Source organism: Athene cunicularia, assembly GCF_003259725.1.
Source record: "Athene cunicularia isolate RWA chromosome 6 unlocalized genomic scaffold, athCun1 chr6_part1, whole genome shotgun sequence".
Taxonomy (NCBI): domain Eukaryota; kingdom Metazoa; phylum Chordata; class Aves; order Strigiformes; family Strigidae; genus Athene; species Athene cunicularia.
Window position 1 is genome coordinate 6,432,463 of NW_020799105.1, and position 27,062 is coordinate 6,459,524.

At 40.0% G+C, this 27,062-nt stretch overlaps 1 protein-coding gene across 2 annotated transcripts in view; it reads right to left on the reverse strand.

The window, feature by feature from the left end:
- Window positions 1-27,062, reverse strand: part of ARHGAP22 (Rho GTPase activating protein 22) — a 152,648-nt gene that overhangs the window by 106,854 nt on the left and 18,732 nt on the right. For both annotated transcript variants that reach the window (XM_026850952.1, XM_026850951.1), the window contains exon 3: window positions 15,854-15,941. In XM_026850952.1, the coding sequence (XP_026706753.1) occupies window positions 15,854-15,941 (88 nt within the window). The remainder of the gene's footprint in view (window positions 1-15,853; window positions 15,942-27,062) is intronic.

Sequence of the window (27,062 nt, forward strand, 5' to 3'; positions counted from 1 at the left end):
GGGGGGGGGGACGGGAAAGACACACACGACAACACGGACACCTAAAATTGCAACAAGGTAGAGGAATTCTGTTTCAACAATTCATTCCAGATGTGATGGCTCACTGATAGCTAAAGGTATTTATTTTTCATTCCCTTACTAGGAGCCAAATGGCTTTTGTGATTCCCAAATGTGCCAGAATTGCATCTCTAGAGCTGGGCAAATGTTGCTTTTCAAACTTTTAGACACAAGGAAAGGATTACTAAGTTTTGTTTTTTCCTCAACCACCCCCTTGAAGGCACAACCTGGTCTGAAGAATAGAAATGTTGGCAACACCTTGAATCACTAATACGGAAACAGGTGAACTGTGCTTTATAGAGAACTAATCTGAGCCAGCCAGTACAAAGCAAATGTACTTGTGAAAAGCTAACAATTTATGCTAATACCCATGTTCAAAACCCAGGAGAATGTATTAAAATTTTCAAGTTTGGCCAGTAAAAGCTCCTTTTGTCTCCAAAGTTATTTATACTATTAGCTTCCCCACACTGCTTGAAAATCTAAAAGTCAAGTTGCTGGTAAACCATACACTTCCTCTTCAAAAGTTAAGAGTCTTTCTAAAATGGCAAATTTGTTTTTTATGAGAAGTCACATTCAACCCAGATTATTCCCTTACTTGAGCTTCACCATGTGTTTTGGTAATCAAGAGTAGTTTGCCATGCCACAGTGGGAACACCCTGTGACTCTCCAGAGAATTCCTAATAGTCATTGGATCTCAGGAAGAAAAGAGGCTATTTTGGCAATATAACAACACATAGAGTGCATTTCAATCATAGTTCATATACCTCAACACTAACTCACTTCAAGACATATTTCATCTCTTATAAGAGCCTAAAAAAAGCAAGCTTTCTGGACTGCTATTTAGTAATTAAGTGACATGCTACCTCCTTCCTTTCAGATCAGAGAAGTCTAAACCACAGCCCCCTTTCAAACCTATCTCTATCATCCCCTGCCCCTAAAAGCCCGATGCTCCAAATACACAGTTCTAATACCTTTAATATAAACTGTGAAGGAAATGTTTTTGCAAACTCATTCTGCAGGCTGGTAAGACTCTGAAAAAATAATCTGCTAAGAGAAGCATCAAACCTTCATGGTTCAAAGGAACAATTTATAGTTCATCTATTCCTTATGGAAGACAGTAGTACAGAGGAATACGAGTTGGATGTAGATACATCACTAGACTATGCGAGAGGTTAAGTACTGCATAGAAGTACACATTTTGTATTCACATGTGATATAACAATGCATTCCTGTTAGCCAGGTTAGGCTAGGCCTGTAATAGGGCACAGTTGTGTTAAGGGCTTATATGGGCTTAAAAGAAACCCCAGCATTTCAAAACAGAGTATCAGAATCTGTTTGGTCAGGAACAATATTTCAGAACATATGACCTTGTTCTATTAAGCAGTTTCTAGTTCAGAGAGAGTCACAAGATACTGAATTTATGTAAATTTATTTTGATTTGACTAAGTCTATTCCCCCTAATCACTGTAATTCCAAGAGAATTTCAGCATCTAAAGTCATAGCACCTGACACTGATCTGACAAGAGTTTACACTTGCGTTTTGACAATTTTTCCATAGCACTGACCATATTTTACAAGAAGTTCCCAGGTGTCCACCTTCTTTATTCATTCCATTCAAATAATGACTGCAACTGAAAGCACTTGTTGAAATGAAAAAGGAATCCTACGAATTCTGATGGACCATCTGTTGTATACAAAAAGCTCACAGCTTCCTACGCAAATTCAAGCCGGAAGAATTTTAGGTGCAAGCATCAACAAATGAAGAAAGCTTGGTTGTAATTCCAATTATACCTTTAGTCACACTGTACTAAAGAGTAAATCCCCAAGCCTTTGCTTTGGGGACATCACAAAGCTCTTAGGGTTCTGTCATTGAAGTACTGAGGAAGCATGAAAAAATCCTGAAGTCAGTGTTACCCATGGGTGAAGTCCCTTTATAATGAACCTTTTGCACCTGATCCTGGCAAGCTGACGTTCTTACTGTTCCATTTTTGTCAGTAGAAATGCAATGTGTGCCCTGATTAAAGGAGAGTGCTAGGACAGCTCTCACTGCTGTGCTTTCATTTTTTTCAGCAGCAGGTGAGCACACTGGCTGACATCAGCAACTCTTACCCGGCACCACAAACTACTCATCAGTGGCCATGCAGCTTTTTATGCAGTTCACACCACCTGAGAGCCCAGAGAGGAAGATCAGCTAAGTGTTTAAATTATAAAACCCACAGATTTACTGCAGGTATCTGAAAGCATCTTACTCCCCAGCAACACTTTAAACTGCTGTAAAAACAAGAACTCTTTCCTAACAGATCTCAGTGTACACGAGAGCCAACAGCCTACTATTAACATAGGCAAGCTTTTACATTTACTAACTTCAAAGAACCACTGCTTCTAGAAAAGAAATGAGGATCCACTTTCATGGAGACAACTCCAGATACTTCTAGTACTTAAAGGGGGCCTACTGAAAAGATGGTGAGGAACTCTTTATCAGGGGAGGTATTGATAGGACAAGGGGTAACTGTTTTAAACTGAAAGAGGATAAACCTAGATTAGATATAAAGAAGAAATTCTTTACTATGAGGGTGGTAAGATACCAGAACATGTCCAGAGCAGCTGGACACTCCCTAGAAGTGTTCAAGGCCAGGTTAGATGAGGCTGGGAGCAACCTGCTCTAGTGGAAGATGTCCCTACCTGTGGTAGGGGGGGCTGGAACTAGATGATCTTTAAGGTCCCTTCAAACCCCAAGTGTTCTATGATATGATTCTATGATAATGGCAAGAAGGCCTGATATAGACAGAAAATATCTGGACTCCTTCCACCTGGGGTGCCTTGCTGGAAGTAGTTAAGAAACAACTCCTTAAATGTAGCTTAATCATATTTTCAAAGTTACTGAGACCAAAGCAGAATCCTATTATGTTCTTCCCATTACAAGGTAGAACTGTGTTTTCCAAGACAAAACAGCTGTGGCCTCAAAGCACTACTACAGTAGGATGCTGAATTCCCTCTCCCTGCTCCTCCCCAATCCTTAAATATTCCCTTCAGCAAGACAGTCACCCTACAGATCCACAGCCATATTTGTGACACCTTCTACTGACTCCCACCAGCTTCAAAACAGGGGCTCAGGAAGGAATCTTTCTCTTACCAAGCATGATCATAGGCACAGTATTTCCATTTGTACTAACTTTCTCTGTTCTCCACTGTCATACGTTTGTGTCACAGAGTAAGTAAAGGTAGGATGTGTTCTTTTATGTTCTGCAATGTCAGCAACTCCTGACACTGATGATCTACATTCAAGACCTATAAGGACATAGGGACAGAAATAAGTTGCTGAACCCTGGTCTGTCCATAGGAAATTTAGTCTGGAAAATATTTGCTGAACCTTCCCAGAAAGCATCCTTTTGACTGATTTATATAGAAACCCCATGGTTTCTATAGAGCCTTTTTGGCCTCTGTGGAGTGGGAAGATTCTCACACCAGTATAGCTAAAAGGCTGCTAATCTTTGTAGACACTTATATTTGTGTTAAGAATAGTAATCTTTCTCTGTGTTACACTAGTATGCCAGTACAGGATTTCCTCTGACATAACTATACCAGCAGAGCATGCCTAATGCAGCAAGGCTCTTCATCCCTCAAGTCAGCAGCTGCCAGTGTGCTGATAAATCCTCATATTTAAATCCACAGCCCCCAATCCATGGAAAGAACAGTGTATACAATTATTCTTCAATGCAAAGAATATATGATTGGTTATAACAGTCTTTCCTCAGGGCCTCACAGACATTCCCTTTTAACACTGTATGATTTTGATTTCATAGTTTTTTTTCTTTGTTACCTCAAATGCCTCCTTCCCCCTCCCCCAAGTTTTTGTAATGTCAAGACAGCAGGTGATTAAAAGTAAACCCCAGAACTAACAATATTTCATGAGTTCAGCATGATATATAGCATCTTTGGTACCACATGGAGGCATGGATATCAACATCTTCTTAAGTGGACTTCAATTAGATGAGCAGTGGTTTATGGATGTAGAAGACACTGCCTAATCCTGCAGTTACAAATACATCTATTGCCTCTGGCTGAGATTCAAAGTCAGACTTTGAAAGAATGTGTATGCACTGGGCTGTGCACCTACCAGAACAGAGATAGAAGACATGAATTTGGAGAAAGTAAACATTGAGAGTCTGTTAAAAGGAAGAAAAATAATTACAAGTGACCTGAACTTTGTCTTCCTAATGGGGAAAAAAAAAAAAAAATTTAAAAAAAAAAATCACATCCATTTCAGTTACAGTGCTTGAAGAAAGCTGAGAAGGTTAAGGTTATCAGAACATGCTACACTAAACAGAACATAACCCTAACCCCAGCTGCCTCACTACTTTTATACAATAGTGCCTTGAGCAGAGTCCCTGTGATAAGTACTGTAGAGATGTTGTAAAGCTTATATTAAATTTACAAGAAAAAAAGTTGTTGTAATGCCACTAAATTCAACACAAATTAGCCACACACTTCAGTAAGTGTTCTCAGAGATCCTTTTAAAATCTTCTTGAAAATATTAATGCAAAATACAGCTTTTTTTCAGGTGCTTGTAGTCATAAGCTGTACTTTTCAATATCTGTTATTTTACACCTGTTTACAGACTGCTAAAATAGTAAAACCAATGTCATATCTAGTGTCATTAACACAGAACTTGAGTTGTTTACTGGCATAGCTCAGGTCTATTAATGCAGTGCAATATAAAATTTAAAATGGTACGGCATCCTCAACATAACAGAGGAGACATCCAGGTATACTCATGCATGCCCTATAGGGAAACTATACCAAGGTAACTAACACAGGGAGTTTAAAAACTATTCCCGGGGGGCATGGGGGGAGGGGGAAAAAAAAAAATCAACAAGAAGTGAAACACAGCCATGCTGGTTAGTAACTAAGTCTTAATCAAAACTGTCACGAAACCTCCTCTTTAAGCCAAAAACTTCACCCAGATCAACAGGCTGTGTTCAAGTTACTTGAATTAACTTCTCCACAGAGCAATAAAGCTATCAGGAAGGATGAATTGCTCCCAATGTCCTGAAATACATGTAAATCCAATATCCAAGCATTTACAGGATCCAATCTCTTAGAAGAGCTTGTATCATAAAAAAATCCCACTCATTCTGAACATTCCAAAGATTCCACATCCATCCCCTGCTTCATAAGTTTAACAACAGGAACTGATGGAGAAAGACTGATATTCTTATAATTTATAATTTTAAAACACACAAAATTCCTTAGTTTTCTAGCACAGGGACATTATGAAGTAATAAAATTGTATGTTTCATTTTTTTATTTGATTAGTGTCAGTATTCCTCTTTGTTATACCACAGGAACTAAACTGTTCTGCTTGTTTCATGTTTTACCTTTATTTTTTTTTTTATGTTGCACTAGTTCTTCAGAGCCTACATTTTCAAAAAATTCAGGTGTCAGATCAACTGGTTTCCCTGCAGTAACTTGGATCTTTTTAAAATTTATTCATAAAGATCAAGCCCAAAAGGGACCCATGTGATGACCCAGTTTAAGTTCCTGCATAGCACAAGAGAATCTTATAAGCAAGTTCACAGTCAGGCACATATTTCATGAGCAACCGAGTTGATAGGGCCCTACTCATGGGTAAGGCTAAATACAGGCACGTACACAGGGTAAGAATCTGAAAATCATTAAGAAGCAGCATATAAATCACTTCAGCACCCCAGCCCTCCTCCCCACTCATCATACAAATCAGTACTTTGGAAATACTTGAAGTAGCATAGAAAGGGTAAAGAATGCTTTTACAATGTAACATTAAGTTCGTTGTTACATTATAGCAGGCAACTTACTAAACCAAGTATAAATCTTAAGTGTTATGCCCTAGGCAACATCTTCACCATATCCTCCTCTTCCCTAGAAGTTCAGAAAGCCCAGTACAAGCTGGTTCTCACTGACAGCACATTAGTTATCCCTAAAGCTTTTCTGACAAACAGAGCAGGTTTTGCCTGTAAACCCTCACAGCTGTTTGACGACAGGCCAGCTGCCACTTCAAACTGGTATTAGCACATCATTCAAAGACACAGTTTCATAAAAAGCCCAGATAGCAGTTTCCCAATTATAATTCCTTTTGGGTGCTGGAGCAACACATTATCAGCTTTGCCTCCCTTCCCCCACACACTTTTATGGGACTGTGTGAAAAGGAAGTGTATTTTTTGTACCTCTGCTCCCCAAAATTACTTCCATCTGGTATTTTCAAATCAGCATATCACACTGAGCAGTTAACAACACTAGCAGGTACCTCAACAGCATCAGCAGTGCTGCCTTACACGACTGTCAGTACATAGTATGTTTTTGGATGACAGTTCTCTCTCCCCTTTAGATAGGCGGTTTTTAAAAACTGTGTTGTAATTCCCTTCTGGAGCAGTCTAAGAATATTTTGGTTTCTTCTACTTGTGTGTTATTCTGCATTGGTTTATAGATCAGTCCTGCTTCTTGCCCTCTTTTTAGTGAATGCAGTGCAATTGATGTAGTTTCAGAGTGTGTGTATGTTTCTCTATATTCTGCTTAGCCTGCACCTGCTGCACACACCACAGAAATCAAATCCACAGCATCTCAAAGCTGGTAGGAAGTCAGAGTAAATTCACAAGTCATTAAATGCTGCAGACAATACAGTAGTTCTATAGTGCAGGAGCATAGCAGGTACACAAAAAAATACAGTTACTGCTACCTGTTCACAAAATTTTATATTTAGAAACAAAGAGATGTTTTCTTTATTCTTACTGTTATAAAGCATGAACTCTGCAAGCAGAGACACACATCCACTGACAGGTCCAAGATCCACAGAGTATTAAGAAAACCCAGTCACCTCAACAAACAAAGAATCATCATCCATCCCAAATTCAGCAATTTACTACTTCTAGTATCAGAGCTAAAGAAAATGCACTGAGCAGCCATGCTGACCCTTAAAAAGCTCAAGTACCAAAAAAAAAAATAGAGGAAACCAGTCCTTGGGAACACTGAAGGAAAAGAATAAGCAACCCTGACTGCATCTCCAGCTCACACAGCCAGTACAACCCTACAAATTAATCTGAAATGTATTATATTTGTAATTTAACATGACTGTGCTAGATCAGCTAGAGACAAGAATTAACCCACTGAACCACACAAGGCAAATCAGATGCAATTCAAATAAAAGGGCCCAATCCCACAAGACTTAAAGATCAACTCATCTTAGTAAGACTATTGAGCTGGTCAAACATTTGTGAAGCAGGCACCTAAGCAGTAAATTTCCTTTTAGCTTGATGTTCTTTCTTCATGCTGCTGTTGACCTCTAATATTTATTCTTACTACTGCTAGAACCTGTGGTAGTATGAACTACATTGCCATATATCATGCATCTTTATATTATTAAATATAATGATAATGAAATAGAATATAATTAAAATTATAAATATTGAAAGTGCAATCAAATATATTTATTACAATAAATTATTTATGTATATTTATTCATCATGTTAACCCACTAGAGTACTTTTTCAGCCTCAGGGATCCAAAACATTGCACAAATCTTGTGGAAAATTCACCCATCCTTAGTACAAATGGGAACTGCTCCTAGGGCAGAACAAAGCTTTAACCTGCAATAGCAGCACCAGAGCACACAAGCTGCAAGACAGCACTGAAGACTTGATTTCTGACAAATTAGCAAGAAATATAGGGAAGGTACTATATAACTGATCACATTGACAGTTTGACAAGCATATCTTTATGGAACAAAGTTGTTCTTGCACAAAAATGCTTAAAAAAATATCTCTACTAACCACACAGCCTTAAGGCTTAATATGTTATCCTTAAGGCAGAATACTCAATAGCAGAGCTTTCTCTGGAACGTGTCAGCAGGAAGAATTCAAAATCTTGCCTAATTTGCACTAAAAAGCAACCTGATCGGATCAGATCATACCTGGTACATTCCAGCAACAACATGCCAACATCTTACAGAGCCATTTTTCTATACCCAAAGGGCAGCCTATACAGAATGTTATGCAGATATATTTGACTTGGAAGAATATAATGGGTTAAGGAAAACTGCCCAAGAACAGTCAGAGATTATGTCTTAATGATCTGCACTAGCAGAAAGGGGTATTCATGAAACTCCTTAGGCCTCATGCTCCTTTCCCAGCAGGTCTCATGCTGTTGCAATTGAAATTGTAAAAACTAGCATTCTTGTTGAAAGCCAGCACATGCATTATAGAGAGCTAGGTGCTACTGATCAGGGATCAGACACGGAGCTTCTCCTAGAGATGCAAATTCCAGGACAGCAGAACACATATGCTGCCACAGCCTGTTTCCAGGCCTACTTTCAACTGCCCAGGGCCCCAGAGCACTGAGGGATGTAGACAGTATAACTTGGAGTAGATCAAACACTTCTAATGAAACAAAGGCAGGATCTTGTTTATTTCATGAAGCAGGATCTTTGCTTGCCAAATGCAAACATAAGCCTTGGGCATCGCATATGCTAGGGGAAAAAAAACAAAGCAAAGAGCAATTTACAAGCTGCAGGTGCCTCCTGATGCCCTTCAAGATGTTTTAAGTTGATAACATAAGGTGAACCAAAACATTCTTAACTATCAGAAAGCCTCATAGCCCTCAGGGGGAAAGAGAAGCCTGATAACCTTTCTGAATGCAGTCTGAAGACCTTCACCTGCAATGAGTCATCACCTTGAGTAGACAATAGTGTATTGGTCAAGTTGCAGGGACACACCACCGGACTGATTAACACTTGAAATTGGTAAGGTTACATGAATTCAGAGGGCAAAGTTCAGCCCCTTTTTCTCCACCTTCTCTTTTCAGAGGTTTTCAGTCATATGGTATAGTCAAGTATTCAGGGAAAGCATGGATAAGAAGATCACTAAGCAGAGATGCATTGCTTGCAGAAGATTTGAGTTCTTAGTGTCTAATATCTGCATGAAGGAAACCAGATCCTCCATTAGATTACTCAAACAATAGTTGTTCAACTCAAATCCATTTATATAACAAGCCTAGAAATACTGACAGCTGATTGATACTTCAATGCTAAATGAAGTTGTCAAGGCCTGGACTGGCCACAAAACCTAATTTTTTCAGGTAGATAAAAGAATTAGGAAAGAAGTTCCCTTGAGGGAAACAATTACTGTCTTTTGTTTTTTCCAGCAGATCCCAGCAATGCAGTGAGAGGTCTGATCAAACTCCTTAACTCCCACACTCAGATTCATTAAAACTGTTAAAGTCTGAAGATACCTCTTTTGAAACATAAGTTTCAGGCTCAGAATGGGGGAGGGGGAAAACGGTCATACAGGTACCACAAAATAGCCAGTAACCCCTGGGTCTGTATGTTAACCTGAAATAGTAGAGGCCTGTGTTCAAGTGGCTTTCCTACACAGTCATGTACATGTCTATACAGAACATGCTTTGCTCTTCCATAACAAATAAATCTTGTCTTCCACTTAAAAGTAAACAGACAAACAATTTAAACTTGAGCGTTTTCAAAGACTTGATTTTAGCATCTGTGACAGCAGCTGAAAGCATTCAGTTCCTCGTATCTTGTGGATTCAGACAAAGATGCTTGTGGCAGTGCAAATGTACAGAAATGCACGCAATACTATATTCTGTCTACAGAGCACAGTACTATCTTCACAGGCTGGGCAATAACATTGTTAGGAACTCTTGCTTGCTGACTTGTGTTTGAGGAGGCACCAGTGAACCACAGAGTAGCTGATTTCCTCTTACAGGATGAATTCGCACTCATGTGATTCAAGACACGAACCATAACCTACAGTGAGTGTACACGCACGAGGTGGAAAGAACCAGCACCATCTAGTGCTCAGAAGCAGACGGAGCAAGCAGAACATAGAAGAATCTAACAACAATTTTTAGGCATGGAAGTACAGGACACACACTTCCAAGGAGACTCAGGCTGCACTTATCTTACACATAAAAAAAGGAGTCTGCAGCCGGCAAAAAACAAGCAGATATACCGGTCACTACCTTAGTGCTAAGACTTTATTACCTTGAAGGTCTTCAACCCAAGCTATAAGGTAATAATAAACGAGTTCCCAGACTCCGTGACTGCAAAGGTGGCATGCAGTTTTATCATTCGGGGTACTCCTTTGGAAAGACAGTTCGGAGAAGACATTTTAGGTTTCTCTCTCCTTAATACATGGAAAGCCTATCGCATGTTCCAAAAGACAGTGACCACTTTAGTGGCATACGAATACTTGCATGTCTTCAGATACATTCCAGACACCTAGAGCTGTTGAAAACAGATCAGACAGTGCCCTCCACTGCCAAACCAAGACCACCAATCTTCTCCTGCAGGTCAATGCAATGCCATGGACACTATGGTGTCCACAGCTCTCACTTGCTAAGTGTCTGCACAGTGCACTGCTGAAACTACATTATCTGTCTTCCTAGTAGGACCCAAAACTATTTTATTTTGCTGCCATCTCTCTAAACATGCCAAGTGTCAAATCCCAGAAACTTAAATAAAACCCTCAAATATCAACATCATCACATATTCAGATATGCACAGTTGGTTATCAGCTGTGGATTTCAGGAGAAAATTCAATTACCAGTGGCAAACTGTTTCCTGCTGTTAGTTAGAATTACAATTTGAATAATAGAGAACATGGAATGATTTTTCATGTCTGAATTTCTAATTTCCCCTCCAGCTATTTTAATTACACACCATCTCAACAGGAACTGAGATTAAAAGGCCACAAAAATAACTTAATTGATGTTGATCACCTGGGACAGAAAAGCATACCAGAGAGCAGACTGCTTTGTAGGCATCATTCAACCTACTGGGACAAGACAAAGAAGCCACCACTTCCACTGCTCTGTAAGACACTGTCAGTGACACTGACAGACTCCCTACAGAAAAAGTAGCCAGCAGTTACTCTCCTTGTAAAAGTTAGGACTCCCACCTTCTGATTCCGCCTTTCTCGATTTCCTAATTCTTGTATAGCACAAACAAGGCGGTAAAAGTTTCTACATGAACCCTGAACAAGAGCTCCTGGATGAGGTATTTTATTCCACCCAAGCCTAATTTTTGGCAGAATGTAACCACTGTCCAACTTTAAAGGAGTCATTATTGACTGCAGGTCCCTTTCATAAGGTCAAACTGCCTATACTGAGCTCAGTCTTTATAATTAATTGAAGAGCATGCCACAGAGCTCCGACTTCAGAAGTTTTGAAAGTAACCTTCTACATATGAATCAAGCATATGCAGTCATCTTTGCTCTGGCTGGGTCTGCGAAAAGTCTGAGGCAACATTTCTGAAGAGGACTGTCTCACTAAAGAGAGGACTGATGGTGCTACTCAACAGGAGCACAAAAAGCAACCTGAAGGTACAGTTTTCATCAAGCTTAGTTCAACTGAATTGAAGTCCAACTGGTTTGAAAAACATCTTTTTCAGTCATAAGTGTGGAATTAAGAGATGTGATTAGATGTTGGGGAAGCCGCCAAGAGGAAAGGGAAAAAACAAGATCGACTCCTTCAGCAGCAGTTTCGAGTTAAATCAAATTAAACATCACAGAACTGCTCTCTTATTTTCACAGAAAGACAGCTAAGAGCTGTCACTGTTGACCCTGGCCTAAAGCACTGTGGCAAGAAACAGGAACTAGCTCTTGTCAGTGATAAAGAGACACCAAGATGCATACCATGAGTTTTGGTCAGGAATTTTTCAGCAAGGCTGCTTTCAACTGTAATATACCAGTTTGTTGAAATAGGTCACATTTTCTTTGGATAAGACAATTACTCTAGAATGATTTCATAGTACAAAATGAAGCAAATCCATCTTTCCAGAAAAATAAAATCAAGCCATAATCACTGAGGGTACTTGCCCACTATGCAGGTTACAGATTCAGGTTCCTGGTCTAAACCCAGCGGAAAAGAAACTTGGGTCTCTGGCATCACAGGAGAGGACGTTAGCCAAAGAGGTACCAGGTAATTCATCGAAAATTTCTTGTTTATGTTTTTGTCTTTCCCCTCTTACTTTCCATGAAAAGATCAACTGAATCCATTCTAAACCAGAATAGAAGAATCTTCTTAAAGAAAAGTCACCAAGTTTTCTACAAATAAAAGCAATTCTCAAATCAGTGGGTAATAACCCTTGTCATATCTATCAAAAGACAACACTTATCAACTCCTAACTTTGGAACCTTTTTACCACTCCCTCCCTTGACTTTGAAAGCCTTACTATACCAGGTCTTATCTCTGATTCTCCAGAGAAACTTGAGTGTCTCGTCTCACAGTGTTGCAAAGACCAGAGAATAAAACTAGGCAGACTGTTGGCCTCAGAGCATTAAAAGCATCAGCTTCCTAAAAGGCGAGACCTCAGGAGCATTTAATCTATCAGTACTCCTTAAGACATTCTTACAAATCAATCCATGCGCTTTTTACACACTGCATTACACCATTATGAAATGCACTGTAAACCCAGGCTAATGCATGGTTGCTTTGTTGCCCCTAATTTCTGTTACCAGATTTGGACTCCCCTCCCAAGCAACATACTGTAATTATTTCCATCCAGAAATATCAGCTGTTATGTGATGATTACTCCAAATGGTTAAGGTTTTGCACCTGACCTTATGTTACCCTGATAATTTTATAAAAAAAAAAAACAAAACACCACCACCACCTGCTAATGTACACTGAAATATGAGAGCAACTTGAGCCCATAGCTTACCCTGCAGTTCCATTTTGAACTTCACTAGCTGTAAGGGAGGAAAGCATGAATGGGTTCAAGAGGGTCCAGAAATTTATATAGCTTCTCCAGAAAAGGAGCTAGAGAACACATCTGCCAAAGGAGATATTTCAGGAAGTCCTGCTATCAGAACTAACACTGGTTTGACTGTAGAACTGTTCTACAGTCTCATGTCCCTAGTTAACCCTTCTCCCAGCTGCACTACACCGCTTAGAAGTGAACTTTATGAAACATGAATACTACACAATGACCATCATTAGTTCTTGTTACTCAACAGAAAAATCAGTATGTGCTCTGTTACAGTGCAGGACATGCTGTTACTCTAGCCCCCGCACTGAGGAAGCGGCTGGTAACTGGTACTACAAACTTTAGAAAGCTTCGGACATTTCCTTGCTGGGAGATCTCAGCCTCACTTCCCTGCCAGATAAGCTGGTACTAGGAAACCATGGGAATGTTTTAGGAATGCTACACTATTCTTAATTCTGTTAAAGCTCTGGTGCTTACAAGCACAGTAAAATCCCATACCTCTATTTTCAGGTATGGAATGTACTTGTACTCACAAGATCCTCAACTTAGTTAAGATGACTTAAAAAAAAATAAATCTCATTATCCCTGTAGAAACGATATAGTCCCAGTTTGCAGGGGGGGATTGAGGCAGAATTAGGCAGAGGTACACTCATAGCCATATATCCAGTACAGGGGAAGACAGGCAGTGATGATGGGTCCTGCAAGATCAGTTGTGCTCCCCTTCCTATCTGGCATCTGTTTAAGAGCTGTTCACTATGTCTTGAAGGCTGGCAACCACATAGAACACAGTCATTTCAGAACACATGCGAAAAAGAAAAGGCATTTACACCACAACCAGCACAGAATAAGCATACTGTGAACAAAACTGGGAACTCTTCAGGCCACATTCTCCAGTGACATCTGTACTGAGTCACATTCTGTATTGACTGGCCATTTATATCCTTTTTCAGTACTCGCTATCCATGTAGCAAACTAAACTTGCTGCAAACATGGAAGAATTTAGTTCCACAAGGTAGGGAAAACATTTCAATTCTACAGGAAGTACAGTAGTGCACACAAAGTCTGAATCATTTTTCCAGGGAACACAGAGGAGGACAATCTCAAAACCACAAGCTGAACATGGATGTCCTGGGATTTGCAACTATGCTGTTAACAGTATCACCTTTTTCCACCATTCTGGATAGCCTTTTTCAAGTAGCCATGTGGCACTGCTTCACCAACTCCACTTAAGCCACAGCCACCTGCAGTTCAGGACAATTCTTTTGCAGCCTACAGTAATATAACCTGGCAGACTGAGAAAGAAGTGCAGAATGATTATTTCCCACCTTGAACCAGAGGGCAAATTCTGCAGGAAACTCAACCAAGCCAGTTCGTGGCTCAGTTCATTACTTCAGATCACGGCCAGAACACACAGGATCATTCACAGTCACAACCACCCAAGTGCTTTCACATCCCAGGTCCATGGTCCTTCTACAACAGCATGGTACACAATCTTTGAAAGATAGTGCAGAAGATGGCATTCACTGTCTGAATGTGACACAATTCCTAGGAGATCTTCCATGCAAGCAACACTGTGAAGCCAATGTCCTGCTGCTTGTGTGGCCCTGCCTATGAGGGCATGATGCAGTATAAGAAAAAGGAGGCATTAACACAGTGTGCAACGATAAGAAAGAGAAAACAAAAATAAATCTCCTCAAGTAGCTTCCGGTGTGTCAAACAATGCTGTGATTGAGTTATGGCAGAACCCTGCCTGATGGCAGAACTTAAAAGCTTGCAGTGCTGCCTGATACTGTGTTAAGAGGAGTGTGTAACACAGGCACATTAAACCAGACTCATTAGGGGGTAAGAAAAAAAACACAAAGACACCAGTAAAAGCACACCTGCTTCCACAACACTAACATTCAACTATAGGGACAAGTGTTTCCCATGTTGTCTGTTCCATTAAAAAAAAAAAAAAAAAAAAAAACAGCCTAACATAATTACTTTTATCTACCCATCAACAGGACCAACACTGCAGGGAAACAGATAGTACTAAGAAGCATGGATCTGTAGTCCATGCAGGAGCAACTGGCCATGAAGTAAGGCATGACTGAGTCAGTGCACTTGCCTGACTTTTACCATAGTTGTGTTTGTCCGTTCTGTGTTCCCAGGAACTCAGTCTTCACATACTGGAAGACAGCTATAGAAGGACTAACCTGGTTCATCTTTCTCACTCCTGTAGCCTAACACTGCTAGTAGTGCAACACCTTTCTTCTCTGTAGATCCTGCCACTTGAAGCTACCTCCACAATATACTGAATTCAAGCCTATGCACAGGAACAGTTGTCTACCAACTACAATCAACGCTGAATAAAGGGAATACAACTGCTCCTATGCTGCAACAGGGAACTTAATTCTAAATATACCCTGGAGATATTAAGCCAGCCCACAGGAAGCATTTACATGGAAACTAAAATGATTTCAAGAGCTTTACATTAAGACTACACTGACAGATCATTAGATTTTCTACCTAACAAAATTTCAACCCCTCCTCCATGGCAGGTCATCTATTCTCTTAAACCTTTTATCCAAAAGTGAAATATTTTAAAACTCCACACCCCTCCCACAACTGAGGGTGACTGGTATACATGAAAGAAATTACATCCAGATACTGCACGACTGCACACCCCGTTTCCATAAGTTCTGCACTGTGCTGTGTCAGCTTCTCCCATAACAATCAGAAAACCACAGCAGCTTGGGAGACCACACAGCATTCTAGTCAAGGAACCCCGTCCAGACAGAGAGAAGGAAAATAAAGAAAAAATTTTAAAAATAAATCAAGGAGCATGAGGCACCTCAACTACTCTTTTCATGAGATATCATGACAGCAGTTATACCCAAACCAAAAGAACGCTAAGTAGTCTTTCAAGTCTCGTTTCCCAGTTTATCTATATAATCTGGCTAGTCAGAATGCTTAGAAGTGATCAGTACAGTTTGATTATCGTTAATGACAACGGAGAGGAATGAGATGACATTATGTTGAAAGTACAAAGAAATGCTGGCTTACCTGGGGCAATTTCAAAAAGATGTTTCCCTGGTTCATCAGGATTAGGTGGCAGCTCATTCACCTGATTGCCTTGCAGTAGTATCAAACCCTGTAAGGACACAAACACCAGTGAAAGAGGAAAGGCAATGAAGAGGGTAAGGAAAAGAAGATAAACGTATCACAAGTAGCAAATTCAAGCCTCACTCTTCCACCAAGCCCATGTTCCTCCCAACCTTATGAACAAGAAAAAAAATTGAGCTGGTCATGTACCTGCCTCACCTGTCCTTTCTCTCACACTGAACACTTCTGATTATCTTTCCTCTGGTATAACAGTATAACAAGCATGCACAGGTGATTCTCTTTGGTTTCCATAACTAATTATCCCTTGCAAAAGTTTCATCTTGAATTACATCTACTCTTCCTTCACATTTTAATTTCTGGTTGCAGCCTGCAGCAATGATGTGGCTGAAGTTCTATTTCTAAATCTTTATTCCCGAAACTGAAGAAAACCAGCCTTTTTTCCAGAGATTCTAAGTACACAGAAGTTTCCAGAGAAGACACTGGAGGGAAGCAGCTGATTCAGGTTTGCAAAGCAAACAGAGCTACCTTTTAATTGAGGAGACTATAGTTTCCCTAGCAAGAAATCTGAGCCCCTTTACTTCTCAAGTTCAAATGCTGCCAGAATTCAGATTAATTCTCATGTTGAGCCCAAGCGTAATTAACACAATGTATTCCAGTTCAGGAATTCTGCATAACTGGTGGCATAGTATCTTCAAAGTGAACAAAGTCATCTTCATCTATGGTAAAGCTGAAGAGAGATCACAGGAAGCTCTTGTCCAGTAATGTGAGTCAAACAACAACAAACACGCTATTGTTTCTCTGCTTTTTACAAACACGCTATTGTTTCTCTGCTTTTTTTTGTTTAATCTTTGACATTTTAAAAGCTTTCCAGCTAACATTCTCCAGGAATTACACAAAATAAGACAGATAAAAAAAAACAATAAGAACTGGTACTCTCAAGAATTAAGCCATGAAGAGTGTAATCAGCAGTTGCTACTCCTGCACTGAACTACCCTGGAATGGAAGCTGGTTCCAGACCCCTGTTTTTGCTGAGCAGAAAAGGAAGAAATACTTTGTTGCACTCAGTTGTTTTCATGCATTTCTCTAGTAAACATGCACGGTTAGATTATCTCCAAACAATATGGCAATAGCCAAATCCAAAACCACACTGGAGCATCATAATGTTTGTAATCTAAACAAATCCTAGCTACACTGTTTGTCAGCTTCCAGATCCATACTACTGAGTAATATAATTATAGCATCTCATGAGACAGAAAATACAGGATTTCAACAGATAGAAGACAACCAACCCATCATATGATATTTGCAAACTTCTCCATAAAATAGAGAAGTCACTTGTGTTATTTTTCAATACATCTGTTATGGCATAACTTCTCTGGTTTTGCCCCTTGGTAACACATTTTTATACAGATGCTTTGTTTGTAGAAACCACTGTAATAAACCACGGAGCCAGCTTGTATTAAATGTAAATGAAGTAAGTTTTACTCTCTTTGAACACAGAACATACAAAAACTACTACAAATAAGTTACCAGAACAGCAATGCTTGAGATGGAAAATACTTCAGCTAAGAAATAAACTCCAAGTCATGGAGGTTTACAAGTTGGCATTCCAGTCCTGACAATCCACCCTAATAAAATGACTTGCTGCTTTGAAAGGATCTGTTAATTGCAGAGTAAGTGTCTCCCAAGTACTCAAATTTGCTCTTCACAAAACAGACCTCAACCTACCATGTCATTACAGATTCAGCAACCTGCCACGCCTCAGTGACATCAGCCTAGAGACCTTCATTTAGCTCCTCTTGATGAGCCAGATCAACATTCTGGTGCAGGGAATTCCTGCCACACAGAATTCATTAAACTCTACTACAGTTAACCACATACTGCAGGGCAGTGCATAGATAGTTAAAAGGTAGAAATATGCAAGACACTCTGAATTTGAGTATTGATAGTCTATACAGTAAGTATTACTCTATATCCAACAGATGTGCAACAGCACCCAAGTGTTACTACATTAAAAAAACAAATCAAACAAAAGAATCGAAGTTCCAAAAGCAGAATTACCCCAACCACATTGCATATATGCAGAATGTTCAACAGCACAAACTACTGCCGTTACTTCTACAGAATGTAAAAGCAAAAACAATCACGAAAAAAAAAAAAACAAAACACTCTTAAATGAGTCAGATTTTGTACTGAGGCCTTCAATTTAGATATTTTGGGGTTTGCTTTGAGGAAATTGTGCATTTATACTTCTATCTCAATTTTATTTCCTTGAATTCAAAAATAAAAACTGTGCTTAGCATAACAGCAAAATATGGGGTTGGATGTTTTGTAGTGCACTAAGGTTCTTCATAACATATTTGACATACATTTGAGAAATCAAAGGGAAAAAACCCATAATGACAGCAGGGACAGCTCAGAAGAGCACCAGAGAAGTTCAGCCAAACTCTGCAAAGGGTCAAAGCCAGCACCTGCTGGGTCCACGAAGCATCCTAGAAGGGAAGATTAAAGGTATTAAAGTGGACATTATATATATTTTGTGCATTCTGTCCACATAAAAAAACCCTAAGAACTGCCTGACACCGGTAGCTAGAGTGAACTGTGAGCAGAACATGCTGAAACCAGTGAAAGACCAAATACTCCCAGTTCTAGGCTACTCAGTACAGAAATTTATTATTTGCCATGAGATACAATAAGAAGGAAAAATACAGAACATAGAAGTCAACTTGTATTTAAAAAAGGAAAACGGGAATGAAAGCAATATTAAACAGAAATCTATACCTGCTATCCAGCAGTACCTTGCCCTGTGCCCCATTCTGCAGTAGGCTCTGCTGTACAACCCAAAACAGCATCATACAGCCCCACTGGGCAGACATTTGTCTCCTTTCCTGCTGCAGCCCCTGTGAAATGTGGATGTGGCAACTTGCACAGCTGCTGTGCTCCAGGAGCAAAGAAAGAGAATGGTTGGATCTGAATGCACCTTCTTCCTCCCTTTCTTCTACTGAAGGAAACAAGGAGCACTGCCCACCAGAATGTCAGGTGCTGCTGTGCACCTTTGTAATCAGCTGGGCAGTGGGTAAAGGGCTGAACTAAAAGAGGATGAGACAGATGGCAGAAGTACCTCTCTCTGCAGTGTAACCTCCACCATAAGGTCCCAGCTTCTAGGTAAGATCAGATCACCCATCACACCATATCTAAACCGTCTTCTCCCAGAAAGTGAAGACAAATTTCCCAAGCAAGTTAAAGTGCACACTGCAACTCATAAGATTCATGCAAAGTAGAGGCAGAGTCCTGGAATATTATATCAGCCAGGAACAAAGACCAAACAGTGATCAAGGGAACACAGCATGATTGTCAAAGACAATTTTGCTTTTATCCAAGGCTTAGAATGTTTTGACAAGGAGCAGTCTCAAGTTTTGGCTTGAACAGGAAGACTCATTTTCTTAGTTTGGTTTCTATCAGGCTGTTCTGACACAAAAATGTTTAACTGGATGTACTGAGAGGTCCATGACCCTTCCCCATCTCTTCTTCACACCAAATGCACAAGTTTTAAAGTACTTTCATAGCAGGCTCCTAGGAGCACCATATTCAAAATGTAAAAAGAACAAAACCGTTAATGTAAGCATCTGCTTCTCACACTGCAGAACAAAGTTCCCTGAAGAGAGAAAAAGAAATTAGCTCCTATGTCAACCTGAGGCTGAAGAACATGGGTAAGGACATGTAGATATGTGAGTCGGTCACAATTCTGTGTTTTGTCTTTTAAAAGTTTCTTCATGAAGAATAGAACTGAAAGATTTAATACTGCACACAAATTCAAACCCTTCCTGCTTTTAGGAGTATATTGAACACCCCTTGGGAAATTGTAGCACAAGCAGAGGAAAACTAAAATATCAGTGTCACACAATTAAAACCAGAAAGGATTTCAGAGCAGCCTAAAGCAAGAATGCCAAGAAGCCACAAGAAAGGACCCCAAAAAAATCAGTTGGCTAGGAAAAAAAAAAAAGCTCTTAAGGTTGTTTTGTTGGTTTAAGTTAAATACAATGTTTATGCATTCTCAGCTGTAAATTTACTTTTCAGGTCTTTATCTTATTAATACAAGCTAGAAATGTATATATAGCAATAAAAACTAATCAGTTGATTCCAGCTGATCAGACTTTCAGAGCTTCAAGTATCATTTGAAAGCCAGCAATAGTTGTTTTTCTGTCAGAAAATTGAATCCTTTTAAGTGTTAACAGCTGCTTTCCTTTGAGGACCAATTTACATTTTGTAGAAAGAAAAGTTATTGAAGGGACAGTAACTGTATCTCTTTCCTTCCTCTAAGGTAGTGTCCTCTCAAAGTCCTCTAAGCAAAATTAGTCAGTCTCAAAATGGGTAGTGCCTAAAAGCCAGCACAACATAGAAGTCAGTCGTTCCTTATCCAGTAGTATAAAGCAAGCATAAATTCCTATTTGAAATAGTTGCCTAAACCTCACATTTATAATCAAGCCCAACCCAGCACTCTGAATCAAGCCCCGTGTTACTTCAGAAAAAGGCATGCTTTTGTGGAGGGTTCTTTCCCTCAGCCTGAATTAGTAAACTCACCAAAGACATACAGGCCAATCTCACATATTTTAGGCAAAACATACATGCCATCTTTTTGCTGTTTTATAGCATGGAATAGTGAGGAGGTACAGCAGTATACACACACCAAGAGATTCAGAGCGTATTTACAGTGAAGAGCAGGAGCAGTTCACAGAAAAGTGCTGTCAGACTACAGAGTTTCAGAAAGTCCACCTTTCTGCAGGAAACTGAAGCCAGTGATGAAGTTAAAAGGGTTAAGCCAGAATTTCATAATACAGTGACTACCAGAGGTTGTAACTTGCTTGCCTCCCATCACCCTTCTGCCTCAAAACTAAGCAAATGGACTTCCTCCATGCTTGATGCGCCATATGGTGCCATGTCACCTGCCCCCCTTCAGCAAGACACACCTTTGGTACATGAGGGTGATGTTTACTCTAGAAGAGATTACAGAGGCATGAACTGTTTGAACTAATACCCTAAACCAAAGCATTTTCCCAGTTCAAAATACACTTCCTTTTTCATCCTTTTCAGAACATACTTGATTTTATGTATTCTGTACAAAGTTCTCATTGAAGTGACTTGTTTCTTAGTCTCCTTTTAACCAGCTTTGATGAAATGGAGAAGATGAAGATCACTATGTAGCAGAACTCATTTAAGAAACAGACTGAAAAGCAACCACAGATATGGGACAGTGGAAGGAATGCAGGACTTGCTGCAGCCACAGTAGTGATGGGAACTGTACACAAGTATAGCTACTTTGTCATTACCTGTGCTGTGCAGTGAGGTCACAGCAAGCAGAGCTGGAAGCATAACAACAGGAAGAAAAGTAGGGAAATAAGAGAACTTAAAAGAATGATTTTTCAGGAAGAAAAATTGGGGGACATTCACTCTACCTATGAAAAACAAGAAAAGCCTGCAATCTAGACCTATCTCTGAAAAGTACTTTTAGGTCATAAGTGTATATAGAGCAAAGATCTTCAGATCAGCTTCTTGCGCACTTCTCTCTGCGTATGTCTGTGACTTGTACTGAGCTCTTCTATCTTATATAACCAGTACTTTTAGGGAATGAAATGCTTCTCCAGAGGGTAACAGGGTACCTAGCTCACAGCTGCCCAATCTGCCTGGCACACTATGGAGAACTCTAAATAAACAGAGCTGAAAAGGTAGAAAAAAAAACAATTCATCTTAGCTGGGAGGGTGCATCAGTTCTGACAGTTGCTGTCACTGGTAGAAAGACATTGCTAAATTTAAACAGATTGATGTGTCCTTGTCCAGCAGCCACTCAGACTGCATTACCAATCTTGCTTGGGATGTAAATTAATGATAGATTAAACCAGCTTAAATTCCCCAAGGTCTAACTTGATATATGCCAAAACATGCCCCAGAAATAAACTTCAATGCATTATTAAGTTATTCCTCCCTCCCTGAGGCCTTGGGAGCCTGAGATGGCTGAACAGCTCAAGGGCCAGGCAATCTGTTCAGCTTACTGGAAGGTCTGTATCCAATTTTTGATGATAGCATCACCTTGTGCTCTTTTGGGGGCCTTGGTGATTTGAGGAAGAATCTTAAGAGAACAAAAGTGTTCATACCTCAAAGGTATTACTGTCGTTCTCCCTAACAAGACCCATTGAGAAGTTCTGCCCTGTACCAGGCTCTGTGGAGCCAGGGTTTGGTAAAGAAAACCTGTGAGAGGAAACATGAGTGGAAAGCTTCCTTTCCTTGACTGAATCCCTCAAACGCACACAACTGCTGCCAGAACACTGGTCATCCCAATTCTCATACCATTACTTGTAAGACAGCACTTTAGCCACTGTTACAAGATGGGAGGCTGGGAATAGCGGGGCTCAAATCTGCCCTTGGGTATGCATTTCGGAATCCCAGGCCAAAGATGTTCATGTAGTCAGTTTTATACCATGTAGCCAGCTTTATACCAATGAATTACCTCCAACTCTGACTTCTAAGGATAAAATAGCCCAAGTTAACCCATGACCAGACTTAGCCTTAGCCTCAGTGAAAGACATAGAAATCAAATTGCCTCATATTTAAAGCACGCTAAGGATAAACGCCAAGGTTCAACTGATAAGTCAATTATTGTCTCAGATCCTCATGTTTCAGGCCAGGAACAGAGAGTAAAATGACAAAAGAAGCTTTACAAGGTGTTTGTGAAGAACTTTTCCAGGTTTACACAAGCATGAACTTGAAGAGCTCCCTTACCTCTGTTATTCATCATCTAGACATTCAGTAACAGTTTTGTCAGTAATAAGACAAAAAAGGTGACTTGCTAGCTCAGACTGCCAGCAGACATTCCTGCTTCAGCTATACTCAAGACTTTGCAACCTCAAGGGCTAAAACCCCGTCACTCCAGCCACAGCAAATGATCCTTTCAAGAGATTCATTCTCAGACTGGCACTTTGGATCACAAAGTGGATCAACTGTGCCACAGGACGTACCCAACTACAAGTTTGCCACGTTACACCAATCTAACAACTAAGTTGTCCGCATCGCAATTCTTCTGTCTATAAGATACTTTCAATGTCTCTGTAAATGCAGCTGCTTCCCCAAAAGAAAACTGAGTCTATAAAAAATAGTTTAAAGATCTTTAAAAAGAAGTTGTATGAGTAAAGAGGTGCTCTTTTTTGCCTTTATTTTTAAGGGAATTTGCATCTTCAAATTCTATTTGGAAGGCAGAGGAATGAAGACTATTGCATCCAAGTCATCACTGGAGACGTACTCTGCACATTTCAGGCTGGAACATGTAGTAACTTACCGTGGATATACTAAGCTCATTCATTTTCAAGGAAAAGTTACTTGACTTGCTATCATTTAAGGCCATGCACATCAGTTACTATGATCAGTTAACAACCTGATACTTGTTAAATTACTGCTATGCAATTGCTTCTCCACCAAGTGGCAGGAAAAGGGTCTGTCCTTAGACCACTGAAAAAAAGTTTAAGGATGTGGCATGCCTGAGCTTCATCAATATCTGAGAACACTATAAATAAAACAGTCACTTTCTGGAGCTTTGTAAGCTTCAGACTGTTTTACAGATTTTAAGGGCAGAAGAAATTAGTAGGATATCTAGCCTGGGCTACCACCAATTCACAAGCACCCCTGCTCTTTTTGTTGGTTTACAGTCTTCCACAGCTCTGAGCAGTATTAACATTCTGCTTGCTTCATACTTTTCTGAAATAAAGGAAAAAGTGAACGCAGATTCCAAGAGATAAAATAACTCACACCTTAATATTCATCTCTTGTTGGAGAACGGATTGCAGAGAGCAAGGCCATAGCTCCCTGCAGGAGCTGGTCGGCCATAGCTCCCTGCAGAAGTCGGTCACAGCCACCTGAGATAAACAGAGGAAAAAACCCAGGGTACAGTTATGCTAGCAAGGAAGGAGATTCAAGGCTCAGTGATGCTAACAAGAACTGTTGTGAGAACAAAGAGATAAATTGGGGCACATTATGACCTTGGGGGTGAGAGAAAAACAGCCGTGGGAGGGAAACAGGTTCAAAGCAAGAAAGATGTTTATGCATACCAGAAATGCCACAAGGGGCTGGGATATTACAATGTGACCTTTTCTATGTATCCAATGGCTGAGATATTATAATGTAGCTTTTTAAATGTATCCAATAGAGTTACAAGTAGTGTAATGTAGATTGCTTATATAAGGTGTGATTTCTTTCAATAAAGTTGAAGCTTGCTCTATCATTCACATTGAATCGGCTGCTTGCTTCCTCCGCCCACCGCAATCTCTGTGTTCTTGACACTCTCAGATTTCCACCTGTCCAGGAAAATCCTTACTTCCTTCTCAAGTAAGATTCCACCTGAAATTATCCAATTTTTGTTACACTGCATTTTTTGGAAAAGAATGGAGAGTTTCTCACTGACATTATTGGAACTAGATTTTGTCTGGAGGAGTATTTTGTGAGTAGAAGCCTTCAAAGGCTTATCCGTACTGGGAAATTCACAGAGGATTTCCAAAGCTGAATACATGTTAGAAACCTCTAAACCAAGGCTATAACAGATATATGTATTTTTTCAGTTAATCTATACCTACAAATCTCACTGGACCAGAGGGTTATGGGAGCACCTACAGATATGAGTAGCAGCAACAGTCCAGCCTGCATATTGCTGGTGGCGTAGATGGAACTATGAAGTCTGGTTATTTCAAAAGCTTTCCAGGTGCTGGCTGTCACTTTCTGCAAAGAAAAAAACCAACCCAAACCAAAGTCCTCTTCATTAGCAGCTAATAATCTCCACAATACTTGAAGACGGATGAAATTCCGGTCTGTTTCATATGTAAGTACAGCTTTGCTCCTTCACCTTGTGAAGTGCACCCTAGAGTGGAAAGAGAAAACAGCCAGCCACAAGGTGGATTTTACTGACAAGAAAGTCTCAGAAAACTTGTAGATGGTCCGAGAGGACAGAGGTGTGCAGAGGGAGAAACATCAAAACGTCCTGCTATTACTAGGTATTACCTAACAGCTAGTTAATTCCCATTACCAATATCAATGAGTATTCTCCAGGTATCCAGTGAAATGAATACAAACATTCATCAAGTTTGTGTGTTATGATCCCCACTTCCTATTACACATGCAGCTGCCCTGCTACTCTCACTTCTTTTGGGTATCACATTATAAAGTCTGCGTTGTGGAGATCACATTATTCTATAATAGTGAACAGCAATAGCAACAGAGTCAGCTCTAATTCTTTAGTAAGCTCTCTAGGTAGTGCTGCAGGACACTGTCAGGGCTCAGTTCCTGTCCCCCACCTAGTGAAAAGGTAAGACTGTGGAAGGACACAATGTAGGAAGGTACTTAGCAAAGTTCATACTGAGTGGTTTATCTAGAATGGTTGTGAGTTTTAAAGTGAAGGAAAAAAACCCAGGTCAACAGAACAGGATAAACTTTTGACACCCTTCCATCCCATTCCTATTGTCCTACATTTTGACTTTGAAGTTCACCAAAATTAGGAGACACACTGAAAGATAACAGGAAAACACTGGAAAGGCAACATGACAAAATAGCAGATGCATCACAAATTATTCCAAAATGGTACGCTGAAGTATCATACACAACATCAACTTTAGAGTCTAGTGGCCAAAACACATTTTAGAAAATTCTGTTGTCTTCTACGGTGCAAAATTCAAGCCCACTGCAGATGCACTAAAGCCTTTTATCATACCAAGTCAATATTGAAAGAAAAGTTAATGAATTAGTTGTAGAGTGGCTTCTGTTCCCCTGGAAATCAGGGAGGACTGCATGCTACGTCCTACCCTGGGAACAGAAACAAACCCAAAGCTACTTTAAAAACCCACACACATATTGACAGAGTTAATAGGAGCCTCAAAAGCTCTTTGCAGGTCAGTCCTTCCCCCCTTCCTCATAGGGGCACCTGAGAAAATATGCAACAAAAACAATGGCTGCGAGTTCACCCTCTAACCTTTGGCACAGAAGTCAGTCTGACAGAATGGACTCTGAAACTATGCCATACGGTACATGAATGCACACATGTTCAACTGTATGTGATCCATTAAGTCCACAGAATAACTCCTCCTCACTCCAGTAAGCTTATGCCATTCTCCTGTCAATAGATTACAACTCCATCTTTTCAGCATTATTTTCAAGGGAAGAACATCTGTAATTCCCTCTAAGGACCTGGAAGCACAGGTTTTCATAAAAATAGGCGATACAACATCCATAAACAAAAAGACATTGTTTAAGGTTTCTCTTCTGAAACATTATGGTATAAATGTCTCTTATTGTTTATCTGAAAAAGTCAAGTATGTGACCCTCTTCCAGAGTACACATAAATAATCAAGTAGGCAAGAGATCAATGGGAATTTCAGTGAAGCTATTGATTTAGTTTTTGCACACGAGCTTGCAGGCCATATTTAATATTTAAAAGAAACATGAGCATCTTTAGAGCTGAAGGAAATTAGGGATTAATATCAATTGATGAAAATATCTACATGGCCTGTAACAAAGTTCTCCCAGGGTCAAAGCTGCCTTCGTAAGCTATGTGCACATGCCTGTACCATTGTCCCTTCATTCCAGAGAATCCCAAGAAAGAGCTATCTACAGGTTGAAAAGTAGATCTCGCCTGTGGGATGTATACAGTCCTAGCTGAAGTCAGATGTAAATCCTAGTTTGCAATTGCTAATAAGAACAGTCAGAACATGGTCCTGTATCATCCTACAGAAATGGCTTCCCCAGTCATAAGTGTACTGCAACCCTGTTCCCAGAAAGGGACAGGGTTAAAGAAACTCTTTTCAACATGACTACCCATGGCAGCTCCTTCCTCATCACATGCACTGATACAGTTCAGAAATGTCCAGGACTCCCCATGCATTGTATAGGAAGATAAGGTACTTGTCTTAAAAGTACAAAATCCAGCAGTTGCTTGTAGAGGCCTGAGCAACACTGTTGTTCAAGTCCCCAGCCTTTACACAGCAGACTACCCATAATGATGGATCAACTCCCTGATTAGGTAAGTGCAAGACATAAGACAGACAACATCCTCATACAGCTACCACGCATGTGTCAGGCTCACAGGGGAAAATTCATTTCTGTTCTCACTCTACAATGAAAT